A 27,022-nucleotide genomic window follows, 5' to 3' on the forward strand; every position below is an offset into this window, starting at 1 on the left:
GGCCCCAAAGAATCGTACAGTGAGGCTTCCTATAGTCACCTTCCATTAATCACTCAGCTGTTCTACTGGGAAACCTCTATAACAGAGCTGGAGACACTCCACAGCACTCGTGTTTCTATTTGCTGCTATCATTATTAACATTTTCACCTCTTTCTGTACATTAACACAAATGTGATATTTAAAGGAGTATGTCCACTTTTTTGGAGTTGGGTAATTTATGTTTATAGTTTAATTTATAGTTTAACTCATGCAGAAATGTTATTCGGTTACATGGCTATTGGGCCTGCCTGCTGAAATGGACAAAATAAGCATCTGTATTTGCTTTGCTTAGTTAAAAAATCAACATGTGACGTCAGACATGCAGCAGCTTTATTTACAGCGCATCCATGTTTGAATGGGAACCTGTGAAAACAAAATAGACATTTGCCATAATAGTAAGTGCACTGCTTGAGTCATCACCTGCCTTCAAAAGTGGATCCTGGATCTCAGATTGGGGCTTTGATTATAGTGTCACAGATTCTTTGTTGGTTTGTTCCCACCCACTCAGTATTTAAGCTCATCAAGTCACTTGACGATAACTTGGGACTATCTGTGGTATTTAAAGCATAACCACTTGTTTTGTAGGAGCCTATAGGAAGTCTTGAGTGGATCAGAATGAGTCATCTGTCTTGTTTTAGTATATGCAGGGAAGAATGCATCACTGAATGGTAATAAATGGCAGTTTCCCTCCTCAGTGTGTGACACTGTTTCTTCATTCACAGCAGCAGCAGCTTTGGATACATGTCAAAGGTTTTGACTGTATCTCATGATATGATTTCATGGTTATACCGCAGTATGATTTTATCACTCACTTTGATGCAGACACTCAGATACTCCAGCCTGATGTGCTGCCAGAGTGCAGCAACTTAGCAAACAATATTATACAACATCTACTGGCAAATCCTCGTTGATAGGTGATCCCAGTAACCATTCTTGGGGCACAGGGGACATGCCTTGCTATTATTTAGACCAGGAGTGGGGAACTCCAGGCCTCAAGGGCTGGTGTCCTGCAAGTTTTAGATATCACCCTATAGGTCAATACACCTGAATCAAATGACTAGTTTATTACCAGGCCTCTGGAGAACTTCAAGATATGTTGAGGAGGTAATCTAGCCATTTAAATCAGCTATGTTGGATCAAGGACACAGCTAAAACCTGCATGACACCAGCCTTGAGGCCTGGTTTAGACCATGTTCATTTATTCCCCACCAATTCGAAAAAATGAATGAACCAGAGGAGCATTACTCACTCTAAGTCCATCTTTTTCTCTCACTCCCAAAATATGACTAATGAATCCATACCACCACTGAATCTTTTACACTTGACCTGATTACCAGAAAAGAGAGTAAGTGTGAGCACATCCCAGCATTTTTAAGAGCCAGACCAGGAGAAAAAATATTAAAGTGGAATTATCTATCATTATCTGGCTACAGTTACTATACTTTGATTCTCTAGACATTTATACAAAGGCTGGGTTTTGATGCATGTCTTTGTCAGGCGTGTGTCAAAGAGAAAAAGAGGTTGTTCCTTTCTGAAAACCTCTAATCAGTGCAAATTACTGTTGACCAACAGGGGGAAACAAATCCAGCACAAGATGGCAATTACAACTCTGTATAAATGTGATCTCAGTCAGCAGAAACAGTCTCTTTTTTTCTAGGACAATAACCAGACAAGACTGAAAAATAAGGGGGTGGAGGTTTTTTCAAGGGCTTTCCCCCCTTAGTCTGAAAACTCAGTAAGATATAAGCAAGTTTTTAAAGTTTCAAACTGTGTTGTTGCTGGTTTTCTAATCAATCTTCAGGAAGTGTTGCCCAGTTTTGTTTTCTGTTGTACTTAATAAGATAACAATGATGATTGGAAGGATTCAAGTTCATGTTTTGAACATGCAGAAATGAGGACAGAAAACACTATTTTAAAAGATTAAAGTCCAGAGTTTTATAAACGAAACTAAATTAATTCTTCATCAGTGTCTAAAAACGATCGATGTACATTTAAAAGACACACTGACTGGACTCAGGCAAACACCCAGAGTGCATCAGAATATATGATGTCTATACATGTGCTGAGCCAGCGGGGATGATATTAAATAAGAAATAATACCAAATAATTTTTTGAAAGCAATACAGAATACCAGAAACCAAGCATATGAATAATTATCTGGTGCCATTTATGTGTTTTTCTTTACACTAATTGAACACAGTAGTACCAGGTTGGACCCTCTTTTGCCTTCAGAACTGCATTAATCCTTCATGGCATAGATGCTGGAAGCTTTGTGGACACGGGGCATTATCATGCTGGAAGCAAGCATCAGAAGATGGTACACTGTGGTCATAAAGGGATGGACATGCTCAGCAACAAAACTCAGATTGCTTGTGGTATTGACACAATGCTCAGTTGATACTAACGGCTTCAGTTGCATTAGGATAATGAACTTGTTGTGTAGGCTTTGACTTTTTTCCCCGCAAGCTGTTCTAATTAAAGATACTATTTTTCACTATTATTTGTAATACTAATAATACCTACTGGAAAGCTACCAGAATAGCATTTAATTTTTGATTAAATCACGGGTATCGCCAGCTCTCTTCGACGCGCTTGAACATGGCATTTTTTCAATGAAAGAAATCTCTGATGTTTACGTTCATTGCCATGACGACGGTGTAGGAGGCGGTTCACTCGGTTAGCTAGTGACGCTCAAATAGAGGTATGAACCAATCAGAAAAAAGCTTCGTTGACCGACTGACGTCACCGTTAAAGCGAAAAGAACCGTTACTTGGTTGCTGAAACTCTACAACTGCACTGGAAGGAGGATATGGCTGAATACCAGCGTACTCTTGATTAAATCGCCTGCAGGGCAAGCTTCCAGTCTAATGTTAATAGTGATGCTCTAAAAGCGACCACAGAGGTACTTTTGAGTGGCGCTTCCCTGCCCGTTTGGATCGGGATGTTCTCCAATTGCGGGGTGAGTGTATGCAGTTACCTGACACCACCATAACCCTGATAGGTGCTGTTCTTTCGTATGGACAGAAGCACAAACCGAACTCCCATCGAACTCAGAGAATGTTAAGTTTGCTTTGTGAGGGGAAATTAACATATAAACGGCACTAAAAACAATCTAGCGCATTTTAGAAGTAACAGCGTGGCGGTTAAATATTCGGTATCAGTTGTGGTAGTGTAACTGCTGTCTTTTTTTTTAGCATATTTTCAAGTTTTAGAACAAGGATGCTCATTGCCCGAAGCTATGCTGCAAGGCTGATAACCCCGAACAAACTCTAAAAGTTCGTCAAATGAAGTCTTAATTTTTCTTTTGGATATACGTGTGCGAAGAATACTACCCTAGTAGGTTTGGAAGTACCGTGTTATGACACGTGAAATTTGCGTGCTTGCTGCATTAATATGCTTACACAGTACAGTTTGACGCGGTACTCTGACACAGTGCTACTGTCTTGGCTACACTGCACCGTTACTGTTGACTATAGTAAGCTAGCAAGACAGCTAATTAACTGACCAATACGTCGTGGTCACGTGCTTATATAAAGACGAAATCAGTATCCAGGTTAGTTAATACGCGCTGTATTAAGTTTGTGCGTCGCCTCCTCTAGGGATGACAAGTTTTCGGTCTGTCTATTGCCCCTAAACACCCCACCACCCCCTTCACGGACAGCACCGCAAGCCTCCCATTCCATTACCGAGCAACGCTCCCGGGGTCTGACTGGTTATCTAATCACGCGCGGAATAACGTCATCCCCCACTATTAATGAGCGGCATTTAAAATGCGCGTACATCATATTTTGCATCAAATCGGTCCCTTCAGGAGCCACGTTAAGTCCCACACCGCAGTGCAGCGAGCCTGGCAACACCGGTACCAGCGCCATCTCATCTCAGTGTCAGTGTCATGTAACGCTACACCCCTCACAGAGCCCATCCACCACAGAGCCGCGTCTGTCTTTTTCCATTGTCCTGCAAACGTACGTCAACACAGTACAACATACTCCACTTCATCTGGTCCTCTCTGCTGCTCACGTATTAGCTTTTTGTTATCTGGATACCAGTGTCATATAAACATGTGGCCAGAGTGAGTGGCTGTCAGCCTCCATCAACAATATTGAGCAGTCTCCCTCTATTAGGTACTATTTAAGAACCATCTATTTACTGGGGCTGTGTACAGCTTGCTACACACACACACACACACACACACACACACACACACACACACACACACACACAAATAAAATGTAGTTACTGTTACTGAGAAGCTCAGAGATTCCCATGGAGTCCTTTAAGAGCAAAGTGGAATGCCAGTGAGTGTTGAGTGACCCATGGAGGTCATAGGCGGCTGCTATATTTACTGACTCTGTAACTCGATCGGTGGCATTCTGCAGTGCTGTGCTCACGCTGCTCCCTCGCACTCCGTTACCCACAGAGTCCCAAACTAAACTGGCACCCGGTTGCCTTCTGTCTGTTGGCCTGGCCTCTCAGAACATCAAGGGTGAGCCTCTTAAACCTGCTGCTCTTCGTCCTTTTCTTCTTTTAGGTATCTGCTTGAAAAGTTGGCATATACAGTGCGGGCTGCTCGCTCAGCTGTAGAACAAGGCTCGTCTAGGAGGATAGGGGATAACCTTTCAGAAACTTCTGGAGTTTGCTCGCATGAGTAGAAGAGCTTCTGGCAGCGCACTCACCAGAAATATACAGTTAGACAGTCTTAGCTTAGCTGGGCTTCATAATGAGCAACCTTTCTGGATTTGATAGTCCAACTGGGAGAAAGCCATCAATCTTTAATGGTAAGACATGAAATCCAGAACATGTGTTGACTGCTTGCACGCTCACGTCACGCTCGAACAGCTTGTGTGAAAGTGCAGCAACTTGTCTTGAGAGGCAGATGCGTTCATAAGATGCTTCTTTCTGGCGTCAGGGTGGTTTTAATCCTGTGTGCCTGTGTGTTTCCACAGGAGCGTGTGCATGTGCATAGACTATAGGGGAGCAACAGTAGGATGAGCTGCCCCAGAGCCATCACAGTCTGCAGGGACTGACACACACCGCTACAAATACGGCAGGTAATTACTTCACACAGATGCCTTTGGACACACAACTCTGTCCCAGCTGCTATATCAGTCCTGCTATCATGTCAGCGATTGCAAGGTTTACATGCATCACAGCAGATTTACCGACAGAAAGTAAGGGAAAGTTATAAAAATAAGTTACGTGGTGTGTTTAATCTGCTCATTCAGTGACACACACAAATGTCTAAACTAGAACATTGATCTTGCAAATCAATTTATTCTCAGCTTACAACACTATTATAACATGCACACTAGGGCTGGGCGATGTGGCCTAAAATTCATATTGCGATAGAATTTGAAGCATGTGCGGTAACGATATATATCGCGATATATTCTTTTTTTTCTGTATAATGTATTTTCCACACTATAAGGCACACTTAAAATCCTTTAATTTTCTCAAAAATCGAGAGTGTGCCTTATGTATGAATTCTGGTTGTGCTTACTGACCTCAAACCGATTTGGGCGTGCAGAAATCTGTTAAAAAATGTTTTAGTACAACTTTGGTAAGCCCCACTGCTTGATGGATTGTCAGAGCATTATGGCTGCCGTAGTAAGGAGCTTTGCGGAGTAATCTGGGTCCAAAACTCCGTCCTCCTTCAGGTTCTGAGTGAGAGATTTTTGAAACTAATTAAAACGTACAGCTCTGCGGTATAGTCAAACTCTCTATCGTTGGCCAAATTTATATTGTTTCTATCGTATATAGTTTCTATCACCCACCCTGTGCCATTAAAGGGACAGCTAAAAGGCTCTGATGCCAGTATCATAGAACAGCCTTCCAATATTCAACACATTTCCACTACATTAGACAAAACTGCTGTACAGTGTAGCTTTTATGTGATACAATGCTGGTAACATGTTCATATGTTTCTATAGGGCAACACTTTATAGACATGTGTATGGATTTCTTTTCAGATTTTAGAAGAACAAAGGATGGTATAAAACCAAGACAAAGCCATAGAAAACAACAGTTTTTTCAGATGATTTTTAAAGCGGACTAACATTAACTGTGTTGAAGGGATTATTAGAGAGCGAGAGACTCACTGAATCCTATGGGAGAATTCAGTGAAGGCAAAAGTGGTGGTTGCTGATTCTTTTAAAACCCAGATTTTATACCAAACTTTAAGCAGTTTTCTGGTAATTTGAATTAAGGCAGGGCAATATGGCCAAAAATATTTATCACGACATATATTTGAAAATTATATATAACTGACGACATAACAGATGCCAGACAAAATACTTCACAACTCCACAACTTTATTAGTGAAAACACCGCCCATCAATTCATCTTCACTTAAACAAGCAGCTATATAAAAATTTAACAGTGCAAAGGCAAATTCCTTGCTGACAATTTAACCAAAAGGCATTTTCAGTGGAAATGGGCTGACATATCCTGAGCATAATCATGTATAATATCCACAAAAGTTTAGAAGAGGTGCTTTGCAACATGAAACTGCAGTGAGCCAAATAAATAAGTCAAATACGTATTTTTCGGACCATAAAGTGCGCAGGATTATAAGGCACATTAAGCGAAACAAAACAGTCAGATAAGTCAAACTTTACTCAGCTCATTCTTCTTGCTTCCTCCACTTCTGTACCATTCATTCATTAATGCTGAATTCTCTCGCAGCTGCTCTATTCCCATGTTCTACTGCGCAACTGATAGCCTTGAGTTTAAAATGCGCTTCATACGCATGTCTCTTAACAGGTGCCATTTTGGGGTCCTTATACACACACAATACGGTAATGTTATGTTGAAGCACAGTACGTATTACTCTGCGAGGCTCCTGACTACGGTAGCCGTAATACTCCGACAATCCATCAAGCGGTGCAGCTTCATAGCTTACCAAAGTGGTACTAAAACATTTTTTAATAGATTTTTGAGCGCCATGAAAATTAAAGGCTTTAAGAGTACCTTAAAGTCTGAAAAATACTGTAATAACGACGGCCCACTTGCATGTTCTACAAAAAACAAAACAAAAAAACATACGTAAAAATGTGCTTTGGTGGGTATCTGACAGACAAAAACCAAACCAGTTCCACATCACTGAAGTTGCACCATTTTTTCAAACCAATTCAGGTTCATCTGTTTCATTCAACGATCCGCTTTTGCCCTTCTCATTCTCCATCGCCGCCATCGTCTTTCCGCCATGTGCGTATGAAAACAAAGGTTTTACCCATATTCTATTGCGATATTTCATTTTCTTATCATTGCCTAACATTATGCCGGTATACCGTGAATGTCCCTAATTTGAATGCAAATAGCCACTGAGTAGCAAGACTTGCTTTTTGAAGGACTTTGACAAAGGTTTGAATCTAAAAAAAAATGAAGCCAATATGAAAGTGCTTTTTTTTCTTCTAATGGCAGCAGGGGGCAATTCCACTGGTCTGGTTATACAAAAGTCTATGGAAAAACAGCCCCATGTTGCAGTTGATCTGCAACCTTATTTCTGGTTGATTTTGTTATCTTAATGGCAAAAACTGACCTTGCTAACTTCACAGTGGATTTCAGTTGTGTCAGGAGTAAAATCGATCCCAAAAGTTAGAGCGAAACAGTAAAGAAAAGTTAACCCTGGAGAAATGTACACTCTATCTGCCTTTAGGGGATATACTGTCATTTTCATTATTCTCTGTCATTCATTTACTATTACACTGGTAGATGTTCATGACCTAAAGTCATAAAATAATAAGGTCAGTGTATGTCTAAGTAATGTCAGGCTTCAGACTGCTTTAAAAGCTTAGTTTCAGAAAGTCTATACTATTGACTCTGTATGAAGCCATTGAGAAGGGATATTCTAACATGAGCATCTTAGGTGCACAGTTCTGGCTGTGAGCCCAGAAGCCTCACCAACCTGGTATTCTAACCTTCTGTTTATGTGGCACAGCCAATCAACAGGATGTCTTTATGCATAAAAAAACACAACTGTCAGCTTTTAATTGCTTGTACTTTATAGTGTTTTGCCATAAAACAGATCAGTGCTAAAAATAAGTGGACTGAGAATTGATCCCTGCAGAACACCAGTTCACAATAGATCTTTAGTAATTGAATAGTGTTATATATCAGTCTGACTGAATTATCAGTCATACATATTTTTATGTGTCAGTTTCTGTTTCAGTGAAACATCAGCGTCAAAAGGAGCTGGATCAGCACAGGAGACTTAGCAGTATGTTGGTTTTTCCTTGAATTGGGCCAGTCTATAAAGTGTTTATCAGCAGCATGAATTACTGGATAAAATACTTTCAAATCTAAAGTAATCCAAGGCTCTGACAGTGCTGGTGCTTTATTCTGTTTGAACTCTGAGCTGGGAGTTTTAACTAGTTACGCTTGAGCTTGTCCAGTGAGTCACTTAGCGTCACTCAGGCAGCGGGCTGTCAGAGCATGATAGGTGTTTGTTTGGCCAATTATTATTTGGCCACTATTATTATTTCAATTTGCTTAATGAATGAAGAATTACAGCAATCAGCTGCACAGACTGGAGCATTAATCACTGTAGCCCAGATCCCATCCTCTTTGAGGTCACTGCTGTGTGTATGGCCGCAATGTGAGTCATCCACAGATGGTAGTAGTGATGAATGCTAATTGGTCTGTTCTTCTTCAGATTTTCATATTGCATAGGCTCGGTAGCAGATACTGTGAAACTCTGGCTCCTCAGTTGAAGCCTTTGAATGCAGGGCTTTGGGGCTGTGCCCTGTTTTGGGGTGTTTCATGTATGTTCAAGGATGGAGAATGAAAGGTGACTGAGATGTTAAATTCAGAGCTCTTATAGTTTCCACGGGCCCAGTTGGAGGGCCCCGGGAACAAGCAAAATTGTAGATGTTAATTTTTTTTCTTTCATAGCATTTTTAGGAACCCAGTGTTTTTAGTTGCTACTTTAATTTCATGGTTTATGCAGTGTATCATCTTTGTGCCAGCACTGTGCATTCCTCCAGTTCATTTCCTTTTCTACTTTGTGCAGCGCTTTAAATGCTGCATGTACACAGTACTGCACTGCCGTACTCACAAGATGTGGCTGAGGTCAAAACAAAAGTGACTGGTATCTAACGACTAGTTAGGGACAGCTGGCAAAGGTGCAGCTATGGCCTGTTGGAATGGAGGAGTACTTGAGCCTCTTTTAATATGCTTGGCAGCCAGTTGTTACAGGCACAGAGAGGTAGGGTAGGGTTGTCAGTATGGCCTTCAATGGCATCAGCATGTTCTTATCTACTCACATTTCAGGGTATATATAGCAACCAGCACAGCTCAGAGACAGTCACTCACATTCCTCTTGTTGATTCTTAACATCTTTCCCTTTGAGAACCAAATTATTTTCTGAATGTCTGTGAAGGTTCTCAGTCATCCAGGTCATCGTAGTCAAAGGAGCTTGCAAAGAAAAGTGTCTGGACTTCTTTAAGTTGCTTGAAGACGTTTCACCTCTCATCCGAGAAGTTTCTTCAGTTCTAAGGTAAAATGGCGGAGATGCTTGGAGAAAACTCTCCTGAGTTTTTCTGATACACTGGCTATACAGGGGATGACAATGTTGTTGCAACATTGGAGAGAGGTGGCCTCCTTGAGTCTTCTATATGCTCACTATTGACTTGGAAATTCAGCAAAATTAGGCTTTTTTGTCGCTGTCTATCTTCTGAAATTGAGGATCGAAACTTAACCAAACCAAGTAGCTGAAAGAGGGCCATCTGACCTCAGGAAATCGCATGATAAGGTGGGGCCAGGTTTCACAATGAGCTCACCCGAAACCCTGGCTAATTGGGACCCACACCCATTTTCACACCTTGGCTCAGGTGATTAGAGGATCATCAGGGGTCCTTTTGTCCCTCTTTGGGGGGATACTCCCACTGGGTTTAAATCCGGGACTCTCCGCCATTTGACCTTAGAACTGAAGAAGCTTCTTGGAAGAGAGGTGAAACGTCTTCAAGCAACTTAAAGAAGTCCAGACGCTTTTCTTTGCAAGCTCCTTTGACTATTTTCTGAATGTTTTCTGCTGGCATGTGCTGAATTGTGCTGCTACTGCTGGTCGGTTTATACTGAGGTGATGGCAACACTGCAGTGTACTGCTGTGAGGGCCAAATAGCCTTCAGTTTACTAAGTTCACATATTTTACTTGTAAATGTGGTAAAGGTGGTCTGACAAAAGTCAGTATGTCTGTTCTTTCCTTTCTAAATGTCAAATAGCTTGTTCATTTGCAGCAGCGAATGAACTGTGGTTATGAACAGCTTGATGTTAGCAGTGAGTTTTCAGATGGAAAATCTATTCAGTTACCATCAATTCTGTGGGGTAGTTTGGTGTCTTTCAACTCCTTGGTTTGGTTAAGTTTCGATCCTCAATTTCAGAAGATAGACAGCGACAAAAAAGCCTAATTTTGCTGAATTTCCAACTGAGCATATAGAGCACTCAAGGAGGCCACCTCCGCCCAATGAGCTAACCTGTGCAGTGAGCTGCTCTAAATGAAACAAAGTGGGACAATGGAAGCTGCTGTTCCTAATTGTCCGGCATCCTGAAGACTTTACTCCATGAACTGCAGATGATTAACATTTATGCCAGGAATGAACAAAATCATTTTGGGAGATAATCTTTTCTTTGTAAATGTTTGTAAATCTAAAGTAAGAGGGTTTTTTTGTTTTGTTTTTTTCCCCCAACTTTTTTTTAGATAAGTTAACACATTGTACTTTATGCCTTCTTCTGATGTATTTGCAAGTTATTAACTGTTATAGTTACCATTGTCTTGTTGATGGAATTAATAATAGGTACATCTCCCTCAGACTATGACTTGGCTATCAACAATTGGAAAATAAGTGTAAAACAAATATTTGATTGGTTTGAGTTAAACAAAACGAATCCCCTTCCAGATGCAAATGAGGCAGTGACCAAGATGTCAGGCTGAAGAACTGATTGCCATTCAGACTATGAGGACATCAGTAATAGCACATGGAAGTGGGAGGTGTGGGATTGGCAGTAGTCATAATAATCTGGTTTGGTTTCTGGCTGCCCCTCACTGAGCCTTTTAACAGAAGTTTCTTCTTGTTAAAAGGGAGTTTTTCCTTCCCACTGTCACCAAAGTGCTTGCTCCTAGGGGGTCATATGATTGTTGGGTTTTTTTCTCTGAATGTATTATTGTAGGGTCTACCCTACAATATACAGTTGGATCCTAATTGGGAAAATGTTTTCTGTCTGTGGAAACAGAGCCTGAACCAGCAGTGAGTTTCACATAGAATTTACACATAGATTTCTCCTCAGAAATGCACTGACTCAGCCTGCCATTTACTACAGTACAGTACACAGACACACTCCCACTCCAGATCAGCCCGAGTGTCTGTACTGATGTTACATTCATGCAGTACCACTCCAAGGCACGGTGCCTTTAACGTCCTGCACCATCAACAACACTGGTGGATAGCGGAAGCTTCAGATTGCTTCTTCCCTCCACCAGTCCAGGGGCACAGCCTGAGAGGACAGTGGGTGTGGGAGGAGATCTTACTCACTGACTCTTTTAGAATGACAGCATGAGCACATTTTAGTCCTATTTCTCTCTTTGTTTTTTTTTTTTGTTTTGTTTTGTTTTTTGTGCGCCTTCATAATAACAACAGCCATTTCCAGAGGCTTTATGTTTTTATGGCAGCCCATCCATCCTTTCATCTTATTCTTATTAACGTGATATCTTTTAAATATCTTAAGGGAAGTACGGTGAAACAGTCATCTGAACTCAAAGAGAAATTGTGGTGGTTAGAGGTGAAAAGTCAGAAAATATATATTTGATACCTTGTTTTTGCCAAAACTCACCAATCAAGACTCAAGACAGGGAGCCTGGTTCTTAGAGACATAAACACGTCAAAGATTATGACATGTAGTTATTATTTTGTGTAGTCTTATTTTTATATTTTTATGACAGTATGTTTGCACTGAAGCACCGCAGCAATTTCCTAATGTTGTAAACCTGCTCAACATTTGGCAATAAAACCCTTTCTGATTCTGATTCTGATTCTGATTCTGAGTATTCAAAATAAGGCCCATGTGTTTTTGCCTCATGCTTTTCAGCTGGAGATTTTAAGTCTAATACTCAGTAGCTTGAGAGCGAGCCTGGTTCTGACATAAACGGTAGTAACCAGACCGAAAAGCAGCGCACATTTCGCTTTATTTCGGTGCTTTTTTTTTTACTGAGATGTCATACACTTTGGATTCTAGCCAATCATTTTACCTTTGCAAGCGTAGTAGGCGGGCCCTGGTACGTACGTTCTTTTAGAGCAGAGCTACAGATTAAAAATGCCCAAGGCGAAGCGGTCAAAAGTCTGGCTGTACTTCACAGCAAAAGATGAAAACTCAGCAGCCTGCAACAAGTGCTTTAAGGTGATACTGTGCAAAGGAGGTAACTCCTCGAATCTGATGAAACACCTGGTGACGCATAGCATTTTTTTAAAAGCTGAGAAATGTACCGTATTTGATAGCTTGCTGCGAGACCTCACACCGAGCACATCTACTGCGGGTGTGGTGCCTGTTATCGGTCCCGGAGTTAGCAACATCCCCCAAAAACCCGAAGAGGAGAGTCCTGGCCCCTAGCCCTGCCAGTGTAGCAGAAATGCTGACGGATGATGATGGCAGCAACAGCCGTTCTTCTCTGCGAGAGTAGCTTCATGTTGTTCGTGTGTAATTTACGTTGAGTAGGCTAACCACGTTATTACATTAATGCATGTAAGGTGAACTAGCAAACACCATCGTAGTTACATGACGCTGTCTTCTTGTTTGATGGCAGATACTCCCTTCACCCTGGCCAAAAAAGCTAAAATGACCAAAGAAAAAGTGGAAAACAGCTAAACATGAGAGGTTTTTGGACAAAGTTTGTTTTCCCATTGTTTAAGCACTGCTTCCTGCCAAGAGTGATACCATATATGCCCTATAGCTGCAGAAAAGGCTAACATTGTTATCTTTTTACAAAAAAACAGCTAAACATGAGAGGTTTTTGTACAAAGTGTGTGTTCTTCATTCTTTAAGCACCGGTTCGAGCACCGTTTAAGCACCGGCACCGTTTCAAAAGTACCGGTTTGGTACTGGTATCGGATAAAACCTAAACGATACCCATCCCTTGTGACCAGTGGATTAAACAATAGTAATGACAGGGCCTTTTTTGGTCAAAGCTTTATGCAGGTCTCTAAAATAACTATCAGTAGGAGCAGAGATCAGTGAGAAAGGGAGACTTTACCACTCATTAGATTTTTGAACACACGGTCACATGTGGGCCCTATTTTTCTGTAGATGTTTAAAGATGAACATGTATACAGTAAATATGTATGCAGTGGCTTCTTCATCAGAACCGAGGAGTTGAATGTTCAATGTTCTGTTGACCTCAGAGGAAGTGCAGAGCTTGTTGTTGTTCAGCTCTGGTCAGCACAGCTACTAATAAAGTAACTTTAATAGTGAAAGCCAGATTCACCCCAGCTCCTACTTTCATACTGTGTCATGTTGCTTCTCGCTGATGTGTGCTCTGATCTTTGCCGGAAGTAATGTTGTTGCTCTCCTCCCTCCTCATGCATTCCATGTACACACATGGAAAGGCAGGGAGATCCCAGAACAGAGCCAGGACACTAAATATAAAGTAGTTCAGAAAAAAAAGATCAGGCTTTTGTTGTTGAGGTCTTCTTCTGACTGTAGTGGTCCTTTAACCTCATGTTTTACTAAGAGGCCACAGACACTCTGTGTTTCCCCAGGGAGAATTATGGCGTTGTCTATCAGTGTTGTTAGTTTGGGGGGGGGGGTTAAAGTTGATTTGAATTTTTTCATCTTTCAATTACCTCTAGTGAAAGGAAGCTTCTGAGCTTGGTTTTCTGAAACCTCATCTCCTTCAGTTCTTTGCCAGCACGATGCCAGCAGTCACCTGCTGAAATCCTTTCTTGCACTGCACTCATGCAGTCACTTGTGCTACTCTGTTGACAGCTTTGTTAATACAGATTTAGTAGAAGCCAACCAGAACAGCCAAGTCTTTCACAGTAGTACAATGTTGTTTTCCTCTGGCCTCCCATATTAGATTCTATCTCACCACGTTCTGACTTTCCAGTTGCACAGAGACTTGTTAATCAGAGGGTTTTCACTTCCTTGGTGGCTCTAAAAGGGAGGAAAAGAATGCAGAGCTCTGATACTTAGTGTAAATTGGTCATGGAATATGCCCTGCTGTTACTTTTAAGTCCTTTATGCGTTGGTAGCAAGCAAACAAATGCAGCTTGTTGCCCAGTAGCTATGGTAACTGCTGGTTATCACAGCCTCAGGGGAGGCCAAAAATGCAGAAGTAGCCAGAGTGCATTTGTGTGTTTTTGCTCGTGACTCTGCGTGTGTTGTTGTTTCCGTGGAGACATCGCTTCAGAAGTGGGATCTGTAATTTTCTTATCAATCCACAGTGTCCATGATGTATGATGCGACTTGTTGTTCGCACTCCACTTTTAGTGGCTCGCCCACAAGGCGAGCCCAAACTTGTTTCACTCAGTTGCCCTTTGTCTTTGGCTGCGACACAGCTGCAGGATTACAGAGAGGTGCGTGCATTTGATGGGTACGCAGAGGTTCAGTTCAAGGTAGAAAGGGAGCCATCATACAGGAAACTTCACAGCCCCACACAACACTGGTAAAACCACAGAAACACATGTGAAATATTTATTTTAAGGTGCTTTAAGAATTCTGGAAAATCCCTCAGTATAACTGCCCACGGGGGAGCTTACATGAGAACTAAATAACTTTTTACATTACCTATATGTTTTTACCCCTACCCAGGACACCTACATTTGAAAATATGACAACTCAAGAAGAAGGCAACTTTAGGATTTTCAAATTCATGCCATAAGTGCATCTACTGAAAATCTCAGACAAATTTGAATCTTCAATTCAATTCAATTTTATTTATATAGCGCCAAATCACAACATAAGTCGCCTCAAGGCGCTTCATAGATACAGAGAAAAACCCAACAATCATATGACCCCCTATGAGCAAGCACTTTGGCAACAGTGGGAAGGAAAAACTCCCTTTTAACAGGAAGAAACCTCCGGCAGAACCAGGCTCAGGGAGGGGCGGCCATCTGCTGCGACCGGTTGGGGTGAGAGAAGGAAGACAGGATAAAAGACATGCTGTGGAAGACAGCCAGAGGAATCTTAGTGACATAGTGGTCATAGGATTTTCAGTTTGACGCCATAGATCTTTCTGCCAGGAGGATGAGGAGTAACTTCCTGTTTGCATTCACATTATGAATAAGAACATTGCTGGGTGCTTTCAGTTGCTCCCTTATCTCGAAAGGGGGTCACAGTGGATGGATGTTTGTTTGACACAGCTTTAATGCCAGAGGGATATTCTTGACATATCCTTTCTATTCATTTGGTAATAATTTGGTACTGTTATTTGGAGAATGCTATTTTATGACTGGGTTTGTGTTTCTTCCCAGAATTGAAATGGAGATCTTTCACATGTAAGGCAAATGTGCCAACCACCAAACCATGGAGCCACTTCACCAGCACAAACAGTAGCATGATGTAAGGACTAGGAATGTGCGTGAGTAGTTGATAGGCAACTAATCATCGCTATTTTCACTAGGCATACTACACTTTTTAACATTGTCCAATTAACAATCTTAAAAATGAACTTAATATGCGAGCATTTCTTGCTTTTAGACTAGTCTGTTAATCACCTTTTTTCCCCCAGCTCGTTTAGTTGACTAAGAAATTAGTCGCCAGGATCATTTTTAGTGAGAACCAGGTTGAGGGTGGTAAAACAGTAACTACATCAATAAGCTATATTTGTGTGTGTCATTGTTTTTTCTTATGACAACTAAGTTAGAAAAGTCTTTGACTTTTTTCTGATGTGTTTCTTACGGGTTAGGAACGGAAACACATCAGAAAAAAGCAACCACAAAGCAAAGCAATTTGGAGTAATCCAAATTGCTTTGCTTTGTGGATGTCTGCCATAGCAAACTGAGAAAAAATGTCAGCAAAAATTTCACTTATTAGCAACTAACTGTTGCTTACATAGCTTATGTTTACATGGATTTTTTTGTATATGCCGGTTACCGATGTCGGACCAAAGTAAGCTTACTACTGTACCAGTCACAGTATACATATGTGGGCGATCGTGGCTCAAGAGTTGGGAGTTCGCCTTGTAATCGGAAGGTTGCCGGTTCGAGCAACAGTCTCGACGAGACCGACAGTCTCGGTCGTTGTGTCTTTGGGCAAGACACTTCACCCGTTGCCTACTGGTGGTGGTCAGAGGGCCCGGTGGCGCCAGTGTCCGGCAGCCTCGCCTCTGTCAGTGCGCCCCAGGGTGGCTGTGGTTACAATGTAGCTTGCCATCACCAGTGTGTGAATGGGTGGATGACTGGATGTGTAAAGTGCTTTGGGGTCCTTAGGGACTAGTAAAGCGCTATATAAAATACAGGCCATTTACATATGTCACTCAAAGGTTCCTCTTGTGATGGAGTACCTGCTCTGTAATATGAGATGAAAAAAAAGACATCAAAATGAATGCTCTAAAAACTAAGACGTGAGAGTTAAGTGTGGAGACAGGAAGAAGAGGGGGATTTCCTTAAAGGGTTATAAGAGGTGTGAAAAATTCCTGCAGTTTGGAACTGTCTGATGGTATGAATTAGTTAAAAAAAAAAGAGCTGTGCTCATTGTTGTTTTACATTTACAATTTCTATGCATTCATTTAATTTTCCCTCACATTTTTATTACTTCTGTTTACGCATAGTAATGTGTGAACTACTGTGCTGATAAAGATGCGGTGGACTTACCAGCTTTAGCTGATGCCAGTGGATTTTTTTCCATGAAAAATGGCGTTGCTATCATCAAAGTCTGGTCTGAGCTGTGAAAATCTTGTTTGGTTTGTTTTTAGGCAACAAATTGTCCACTCAAATGCTTGTAATGCAAATAACTGACATAAGCACAGACACATTTTGGGGGGGGATAAACAGTGTTAAAAAGAGAATAGAATCAGAATTAGGGCTGGGCCATATTATACCGTTTACGGTAATACCGGTATAATGTTAGGCAACGATAGGAAAATGAAATATCGCGATAGAATGGGAGTAAAACGCGCATGCGCAGTGCCTTTGTTTTCATACGCACATGGCCGATTGTTGAGTGAAACAGATGAACCAGAATTGGTTTGTAAAAATGGTGCAACTTCCGTGATGTGGAACTGGTTTGGTGTTTGTCCGTCAGATACACGACAAAGCACATTTTTTTGCAGAACATGCAAGCGGCCGTTGTTATTGTCATATTTGTCGGACTAAGATGCTCTTAAATCTGGGAGTAATCTGGGTCCTAAACTCCGTAATCTTCAGGTCAAACAACACTGCAGCATCACTTAGAGTTAAAAACTGTCTAAATTCTTTCATCTTTAATAAAACGATCAGCATTGCTGCTTTACCAGGTGTAACTATGAAGTTTAACTTCCAGGCATCCATGAAAACTAAAGTTATTACATTTAACGGAGTTAGACGTTAGCAGGAAGCTAGCGGAAGTTAGCTCGCTAGTTTCGCTAGTTACCTAAGCATGATATAGCATGTTCTGACTGAGAGATTTCTGAAAAAAATCAAACGTACAGTTCTGCTATCACTTCCAACATAAATGAAGACAGGAAACTAAACAGCAGTGACGTTTGTAGGGTTACTGAAGTTGGGCTAGCTGGTATATAATGATGTGCTACGTGATCGCTAGCGACACAGCTATGTTAGCATAACATAAACAGTGAAGCTGGAGGACGAACACTAACACTTTTCCACTTATAAAAGTTAACGTGAAGGTTCTTCATGGTTAGAGACAAATGCAATCGCATGGCAGGATGTTGTAAACGGACCAAACTTCAGTCAGGAGAACAACTGAGATAATCCATCCACAATATGAGGTTAGTCATTAATAGACTGCAACAACATGGGAATAGAGCAGCTGCCAGAGAATTCAACATTAATGAATCAATGGTACAGAAGTGGAGGAAGCAAGAAGAATGAGTTTAATAAAGTTTGATTTATCTGACTGCTTTGTTTCGCTTAATGTGCCTTATAATCCCGTGCACCTTATGGTCCGAAAAATACATACTGCACACTGCAGTTTAATGTTGCAAAGCACCTCTTTTTAACTTCAGTGGATATTATACATGGTTATGCTCAGGATATGTCAGCCCATTTCTACTGGAAATGCCTTTTGGTTAAACTTTCAGCAAGGAATTTGCATTTGCACTGTTACATTTTTATAAAGCTTTAATGTACATAAAAACCAGCTTCTTGTTTAAGTGAAAATAAATGGAAGGTTGTCTTTTTGCGCTAGTAATGTTGTGGAGTTGTATTTTGTCTCGCATCAATTATATCGTCGGTTATATCGTTATCGCAAATTTTCAAATATATATCGTGATAAATATTTTTGGCCATATCGCCCTGCTCTAATCAGAATACTACATATAAATTACTGAAAATGGCTGAACTAGTTTTTAAATAATATTCATATATTACTGATTAGGTTGCAATACATAAAAACAATTTAAGTCAGTGGTTAGACTTGATACTCTGCTTCATGTAACCTAACCACTTATCCTGATTACCAATGTTAGGGTAATTGGATCCAGATAACGGTAAGATACCCAGGGTACGCTGAACTCATGTCATACAGGGCCTAGGCCTTTTGAGTCACATTAATATGCGGTACAGGGTCAGCGATTTTGGATAAAAATAAGAACTTTTTGCCTGGCACTTTTGCAAAGCCTAGTGTGGCAGGAAACCCTATAGCTAACAAAAGTCCAAACAATTCATCAAATGCATAGAGCCAGCAGGAAAAGAAACCAGGAAACACTCGGGAGCAAGAGATATAACGTCTACCTGTTAAAGACACAAACAAAATATAATAAATAGTCACACTAGTGAGAAGGCGAATATGGCACAGGTGAACTCAGTTAAGATAATAATGAGGCTGGGAAAACAGCAAAGGAGGGAAGTAAAAATACACAAAGCCACATGAGAAACTAATCCTTCAAAATAAAGCAGGATGTCATCTGAAAGAGGACTCGGATACACATGTTAGTGGGGGTATCATTTCATTCAGTTAAGTGTAAATATTTTGTTAGTAGTGATTAGAGGGATATACGATCGAGGACCTTCAACATGGCTTTAAGGCTTTCCTTATGTCAGATGGCTTGGCAACTACTCCAGTAGTTAACAGGTGTCATGATGGTGGTTATCAGCTTTGTTAAGCATGGCTTTCTGTTTCAGGCTCTGTATGTGCTCACACAAAAAGGGGCGTTTCATACATCAGACTCTTCTTCATAAAATGATCCCTACGAGTGTCACCTATTCCAATCAGAGGTTATCAGGTGATGATAAAACTCTATAAAGATGATAACACCACTGCAAGACAGGAAATGAATGCTGCAGAAGATAGTTAATCTAGTGATAGTGCACAGGGCAGTGAAATAAACATTTAAAACTTACTGTCCCACAGCCTGATAAAGCAGGCGTTTGTCAGCAGATTAAAGTTAAATTAATTTGGTTGGTTGAACAGGTATTCCTGGTGCGTGTTCTGTGGTGTAGTAGTTGCCATTCCAGCCGTGTAAAACAGACTCAGCAGCAGATTAGAACCAAGTATAAAAACATTTATACATTTTCTGCATTACCAGCTGAATACATGAGAAATATACTTATAGTGCTTCATAACTGATGCTAGCAAGGTCCAGCTTAACAAGTTGCACAAAGATAATGTATTCCCCCAGCATAGAATAAAAAAAAATAAAAGAATAATTAAAAACATGCTGTTTGCAAATGACATGAAATACAGTAAGAGGTGCGTGTTTTTGGATGGTTTGTCTCATGAGCCCTTTTGCCAATGATTTTCTTCACTTAACTTCCAGCTGTACTTCCCACCATAATCACCAACTTGGTAATTATGATAAGTAAGTCCAGATTCAGGTTTTATCCTGTCTGAAAACTGTTGGCTGATATCAGACACAGAATCCACATTTTGCTGTTACCATCTATGTTACTCTGCCCAAACTAAAATAACCCTCCACATACCAGCACTGTCAAATGATTGAAACAAACCTTGACCGTCTACAAAGCGAGAGCGAAAGCGAGGCCAGCTTCTCTTTGCTGCTAGTCCTGCTGGCTTAGCAGAACTGCACTGAGTGGCCACAGCCGCCTGGCCTCCCTCTGTGTGTCTTCGCCAGTGCCGTGAGTTGGTCTCTCTCCAAATGGTGCCTGTCTGCCTGCTCCAGATCCATATGCTGAATTATAGATAAAGCTGTGTTCATAGAGACAGAGAGAGAGAGAGAGAGAGAGAGAGAGAGAGAGGAAGAGAACAGCAAAAAGGGATCAACAGAGACCCCGAAGGAAAGGAAATTACACTCAGTAGAGGTAGGTGCCGAGGAGGGGGAGAGAAGAGGGGAGACAGGCAGATTAAGGAAATAGGAGCCTCCCTAAATGAACTCAACATGGATCAGCATCACCAGATACTTTTATTTATTTAGACACTGCTGTGCGTGTGAACAAGAGCCTCTCTCTGCCTCAGCCACAGGAACACACTGTCCTGCCCACATGGCTTTACTTCCAGAATTAAGCTAGACTCTCCTGTTATAGCTGTGAGAGAGGGCGAGAGGGGAGACCAGGGCATGCAGGAGGAGCACTGCTGGGTCTACGCAAGCGAGATTATGTTCCATATTTCCTCAAATCTCCATGATTTTTTTTAGCGCTAAGTTAAGAGGAGGGTTCTATGTTGATGAGAGGGATTTAGCATTTGATATCCTAAACTGTGTGTCAGCAAGCATGCCTGCTGGTGTTAATTGTATCACCGTGGTTTTCCCCTGGATTTCATATCATGCTGTTTGTTCTACAGCATGATATGTTCTACTCTTGACTTTGTATGATGTCAGAGGTAGCAGATATGCATTTGACCTGTTTGGGAAGACAAGCCAATCAGGAGAAGGTTGAAACGGAAAGAGTGCTGAGGATTATTTTCTTATAACCATGATGCTACTCTAAGAGTCTAAGGATAAAAATATGGAGCTGGGAATAAATATAAACAGGTCATGTTGATCACATTTTAGTCAAAACCATCATAAATGTTTTATTTTTTCTATGTGCAGTTATGGAGAGCAGCAACAACACCCAGAACAGAATGAAGCGGGCTTCAGTGACAAACGATATAAGTCAAAGAGCTGGGTTGCAAAATGGCTTACAGGTGCAAAGTATCTGTGCTTTAGGTGGCCAGCTTGAAGAGCACATCCAGTGCAGTTGGCTAATTGAATGTGTAGAAAGGTATCATTTGATCCAACAGCCTGAGAGTGTGAGTATAAGCTTGATGTAAACACACTGAGCACAGCTGCTATATTGCAGCAATTTTCCATCTGTCTGGAGCAACAGCCTACACACCTACACACACTTAATCAAAAACACATATAATATCTAGTATGTGTGGAGTTTAAGATGTGTCCATTTAAATATGGAAGACAGTGTTGCATGTGGAGTGATGTACTACTCTGCCACAGTATGCTTTTATGATACCATTAGGACCTTTAGAAATTGCTCCATTATTTTGAGGGCTAACAGAGTTGAGTTAATGCCCATACATTTGAGTTTAATTCTTTTACTATTGCATTATGTAGCACTCAGAAACTAAACTTTGTCCTTTGCCGATAGTGAAATAAGAAACGTTCAGTCTGAGGTGGTCCTGATGATTCTTAGTGTGCCAACTGGAATCCAGTAAGTGTGGAAAAAACACTAGCGCATGCTCAGGAAATGGACTGCAGCAATGCAAAGGAAATGGGATTTATGGTAAATTCGTTTAGACATGACAAAATACTGATGTCATTCTCTAAATGGCAGGACAGTGAGTCAGGATGAGTGAATGAATCAGCGTTTGTTTTCATATTCTGCCATTTAAACTCAGTCATGCACAGCCTTGAATCATTTTGTCTCTTTAAAACACAATTAACGCTCAATGGAGCGAGGGTAAATGATGGCCTGCCCACTGCCTACGTTGTTGCTGTGGTATTGATTGGATTGTTGCTGATGAACTAATACAGGGCTCTTGTGTCTTTGCTGTGTGTGCAGTCGATGCTGTCTTCCAGAGGCTATCCCTCTCCCTGGCTGAGAAACCAGCAGCAGCAGCAGTATGTCCCGTGTCTCCTCCACCGCAAAGCGATACACTGGCCCCTCTTACACCAGCCACTACAGCTCCTACAGCTCCTCCCTAACCCCAGGCCTTAGCTCCTACAGCGAGCGGGACAGGCTGTCCTCCTACAAGTCCCACACCTCCTCCTCCTCTTCATCCTCCTCCTCAGGTTACTTATCCTCTACCTATCTGAGCAGCGCCGCCGTCCGCAGCCACAACTACAGCACCTCCTCGGACCCTGAGCGTGACCGGGGTCGAACCATCCCTCGCACTGACATCCTTGGCAGCAGCAGCAACCGCCGGAGTGAGAGCCTCAGCAGAACCCCACTCAAGAGCTATGGAGGGTCAGGGCTAAGTGGGGGGTCAGCCTACACTGGCTACAGCTCCTACGCTTCATCCCCAGCCCAGTCCAGCTACCTCTCCTCTTCTCCGGTGGCCTCCAGCATCTCGCTCAGTCGACGAAAATCTGTATCCCAGAGTGACCTGAGCAGGGACCTGGCCTCTCTGAGCCTCAATGATGCTTCCTCCTCAACCCCTTCTTCATCCACCAGTGCCCTGCGGAGCTACCGCAGTCGGACCAGTGATGTGGCTGAGTTGTACGGCAGTAGCTCCCGACCCGGCTACTCAGGCCTGTCCCGAAGCACTACTCAGGAGACCCTGTCACGGAGCTCCACCCAGGAGGCCTTCAGCAGGAGCAGAGCATTCAGCTCTTCAGCATGGGACCCAAGCAGTAACCAGCTGTCCCATTCCCCAACGAGGGACTCTACGGTAAGAACAAGTCCCATGTTCTTGTTGTGCTTTAACTGGAGAAGCATTCCTTTACAGAGGATCCTTGGCAGGATCTTTGGCAGGAGCCAAGGAAGGCTGAGTACTATGAAAGCTGCAGTCATCACCACAAAGCTTTCCTTTTATTAGTCTGCACATGGTAAAGACCCACAATGCTCTGGTGCTACTAGTAGCACTGTTTCCTACCAGTTGGGGGCACTGTTGTTCACATTAATTTCAGTGCACTTGAAGTCTGGGTTTACAGTATTCTTGCACACCTTACACTCTCCTGTGGTTTTTACTGTTACAACTCTCCGCTAGGACACAGTTACAATGCTCCTTATTCTTTTAACTCTCTTATTGTACTGTACAAAAGTAGTTTGATGGTTATCTGACAGCTCTTTCTAAGCCCAGCAGTCTCTCAAAGAGCAGACGGGTCCTCTCAGCATCAAGAATAATGACTCAGGTTTCCACTGCGTGGATCCCAAAGTATGACTGATCCACTTTTCCTTTGGATTAGTCTCAGTAACTGCTTCCATGGATGGAAGGAGGAAAAGTGGGAATTAGGGAGAATTTGTGAGAAGTCTGTTTGAAAGTGGCTTTCAGATAGAATAAATCTGTCATCTTTATTGCATCAGATATGCTCCAGAATGTGACATTCTTTATTCATTTAGTTCTTCTGCTCATCATGTTCATTTGCATATATGAAAAGCAGAAGGATATCTTCTCAACTATCAGCTGGTTTGCTGGCTGAGCCTGACAGTAGGGTGACAGAACTAATACCAGAGTGCATTTTTATGCACTCTGTGCTAGCTTACTTGACATTTTTATTTCTGTCAAGTAAGCTAGCACAGCCTTTACTGTAGAGGCCCCAAAGGCCCATTCTAAACCAGGCAATGTCTAAACCCTGTAATGTCCAGTCAGCTGTATGTAACTCCCATGCGTGTTACTGAGAAGTGAATGTGTTTTAGGGCTCACCGGGTATGGTTAACACTTTTTAGCACTTTTTTTTAAACAATAACTTAATATATTAACAGTTTCATATCACCAAGACCCTGCACATCCACACAGATCTTAGCTCAGGTTGATAGTGGGTGCTGCAGTACTGGGAGTGTGTGTGTGTGTGTGTGTGTGTGTGTATACCCACATGGCCTTGAAGAGAGGTCTTATCTGCCAAATTACTTAAAATAACCAGCGTGGGCTATACGTGCACTGGCTCTTTAAAACTAACTGCCATTGAGAACAATGAAAAGAGAAGACATAATAGTACACTTTACAGTATTACGGCACTCTGGACTATGGAGTTTTAACAGTGGAAACTAACTGCTGCCTGCTGACATCAGGGGTAAACATAGCTCATGCAAGTCTTTATTCACAAACATGACCTAAGATAACCAAGTCATTTCAAAAGAGTGTTCCCAAAGAACACTTGGGATCATGGTGCTGCTGGGTTAACTATAGAGACAAAAAAAGTCAGGCTTTATTAAAGCAAAGGTGAAATACTGGTTATAAAGAATTCCTTGTTCTTTGCTAGGGTTATTCATTTTAACCCCTTAGGTAATCAACACCTTTTTAACACCAAGGTCTGAAAAGTGCAGGACTTTAACTGGAGGTCACCAGCTGGCCTGTGCATATTGCTAATGAACTCAAGCACATATAATCACCATCTTCCCAGGGGCTTGGTGTCAACACTGACAGCAGAGCGTGCAGAAAGCAGCCCCAGTGGATTTTGACTTACGAAGCTGTGTAGTGCTTTAGACACGTCTTTGGGAAAACAATGGATGTACTGATTAGACCAATAGATTATATATAAAAGATGGAAGTAGCTTCCCAGTCTGGAAGGTTAAGCTAATGTTGAATGCCTTAAGCTTATATTCTTCCCAGTGGCCAGCAAATGGTGAGTTCTCTGGTTTCAAAAAGAAATCTAGTTGTAAAATAAGTATACTGACTTGCACTTGATCAGTGATCTCAGCAAATATTTTCCTGGGATCCATCCCCGAGTACTCTGGTCCACATGCTTAAGTATGATTAAGATTTTTTTCCCTCTTTCCTGCAAACAGTTTCACAACAATTGCTGTAATGTTTTTGATGGCCAGAGACTGGCATTGCCACCTATTTTGTGTGAAGGTACGCATAGCGACATTAAGAAAACCCATGGTTATCAACTTGCTAAGTCAGTACAGTGATGTAACCCCTTAGCCTGACTGCCGATGTTACAGTAAGTGAAGCCTGATAACAGAAAGATAACCTGGGTATGCTGAACTTGCTTTGCAGTACAGTGCACAGTTCCTGTTGCTTGCACTTGTTTGGTGTATGAAAATAGTGTATGTCCACCAGCCCAGACTCATTGTTTCTTACTGATTTTAATGCAGCCAACTTTGTTTATTTCCCTTCATTTTTTTTAATCTCCTTTTTTCAGCCTCTTTATGTAGAATGTGACCACTTGTCTTTTTTCTTGGGTACCTCGGATTTTCACACTGATACTATAGTGGCATCTAGTAAAAATCTGGGACGAGTTCTAGTTTGGGTGACCTGACGTCAAGGTCAGAGGTCAAATTTTCTGAAAATCTTGTGACTCTTGTGAAAGTAGATATGCTTAAATAGAACTTTGACAAATAGGCAGGCAATGAAGTGTAATCACTGTGTGGTGCATATGTGCATGGCCATGACAATGCAGGTAAGAATGCATTGTGATTAAGAGAGCTTTCAAATGCTGAGGCTTAATAGATCATGTATCCTTCTGGTGGGTCGAGTATCCAAAAGTTGTACTCAAGTACGAGTAGCAATACTTTAAAAAATTATTACTCAAGTAAAAGTGAAAAGTAGTCATCAAAAAAGTTACTCAAGTAAGAGTAAAAAAAGTACTTGGCGAAAAGACTACTCAAGTAGTGAGTAACTGTTTGAAATATCCGATTTATTTATTAAATAAATGTTACCAGACAAACAAATATAAATAAATATACAAATTTTACCATTTTCAAAAGGAATATATGTAAAAACATCAACAAAATAAGGCACAACAATTCTAATTTCCAGATTTCAGTTTTTCACAACATAAAGCTTTTTTCACCAATACCTACAGTAAATAATATAAATATATAAACAGTGCAAACAATTTCCAGTGACAAGATATGCTGTAAACGTTATATTCATTTTTGCTCCAAATGGCACAGCAGCCTCAGAGAAAACATTAGAACGAGGCATCTTCAACATATGTTCATACAAGGCAGCTCAGTTTACCATAAGTTGTATGGGTGTGCATTTATTTCTGCATATTTAGCAAAAATGTGCCATTTCTTAACTCAGTGAGGTGATGGTTAAGCTTAAGCAGCAGTTTGCTCTCAAGGTTCTTTCTGTGAAGCTGTAACTGTTTAGCAGTGAACAGGAGTCCTGCATGACTAAGAATCCTTCACAAGCTCCAGATGCAGGAAGAGCTGTATTGACTTTGATCGACAGCTTCTTGATGTGAGGAAAGCCATGCAATAGATCCACACCTCCAGTGAATGGACACGAAAGGTACCTCTCCAGCTCCCCTGCTTCTGGCTTTCCTGACCCCATGGATCCATCATCTTCGTCGAATAGGCCGCTGTTTGTGCTGGCCTCATCCAGCTCTGTGTCTAGGCAATGTTTGATGAAGTGGAGACCTGGGAAAGATGTAAGGTTTTCAAAAGAATTAGGTCTGGTCATTATAGTGCTGTATACACTGCCAAGCTGCACACTATGATCAGTGTGTGAATGTGTGTGTGAATGGGTGGATGACTGGACGTGTAAAGCGCTTTGGGGTCCTTAGGGACTAGTAAAAGCGCTATACAAATACAGGCCATTTACCATTTACCATGTTTGTTTGGAGCTAGCCTCCAAAAGCTGGCCATACACTGTGCGATTTTTGGCCCATTTAGAGCTGATTTTTCAGTTGCGCAACCGTTTTGGGGATCGGCCTGTGTTTTGCCTTAATCGTGTGTGCATCGTGTAGTGCGAGGTTTTGAATGGCATAGCTAGCACCCATGACACAATCCACATTGCACAAGCTTTTGTATTTTGGCTATCTTAACAGTTA

The 27,022-nt window shown here is 41.5% G+C and overlaps 1 protein-coding gene across 7 annotated transcripts in view; it reads left to right on the top strand.

Moving 5' to 3' along the window:
• The first annotated feature begins 2,757 nt into the window (after positions 1-2,757).
• usp2a (ubiquitin specific peptidase 2a) overlaps positions 2,758-27,022 on the top strand; it is a 57,240-nt gene continuing 32,975 nt past the window's right edge. Inside the window, exons 1-4 of one of the 7 annotated variants that reach the window (XM_086260695.1) lie at positions 2,758-2,998; positions 4,986-5,090; positions 15,498-15,600; positions 22,140-22,968. In XM_086260695.1, coding sequence (XP_086116821.1) covers positions 22,201-22,968 — 768 coding nt within the window. In that variant the 5' untranslated portion in view covers positions 2,758-2,998; positions 4,986-5,090; positions 15,498-15,600; positions 22,140-22,200. Of the gene's footprint in view, positions 2,999-4,396; positions 4,526-4,570; positions 4,818-4,985; positions 5,091-15,497; positions 15,601-22,139; positions 22,969-27,022 lie in introns of those variants that run through there. The other 6 variants (XM_086260696.1, XM_086260698.1, XM_086260697.1 and 3 more) reach the window with 6 other exon arrangements.

Source organism: Aulonocara sp. 'chitande type north' Nkhata Bay, linkage group LG14 (genome assembly GCF_057382095.1).
Source record: "Aulonocara sp. 'chitande type north' Nkhata Bay isolate Kocher_YH1m ecotype deep benthic linkage group LG14, A_spYH_male_GT1.1, whole genome shotgun sequence".
Taxonomy (NCBI): Eukaryota; Metazoa; Chordata; class Actinopteri; order Cichliformes; family Cichlidae; genus Aulonocara; species Aulonocara sp. 'chitande type north' Nkhata Bay.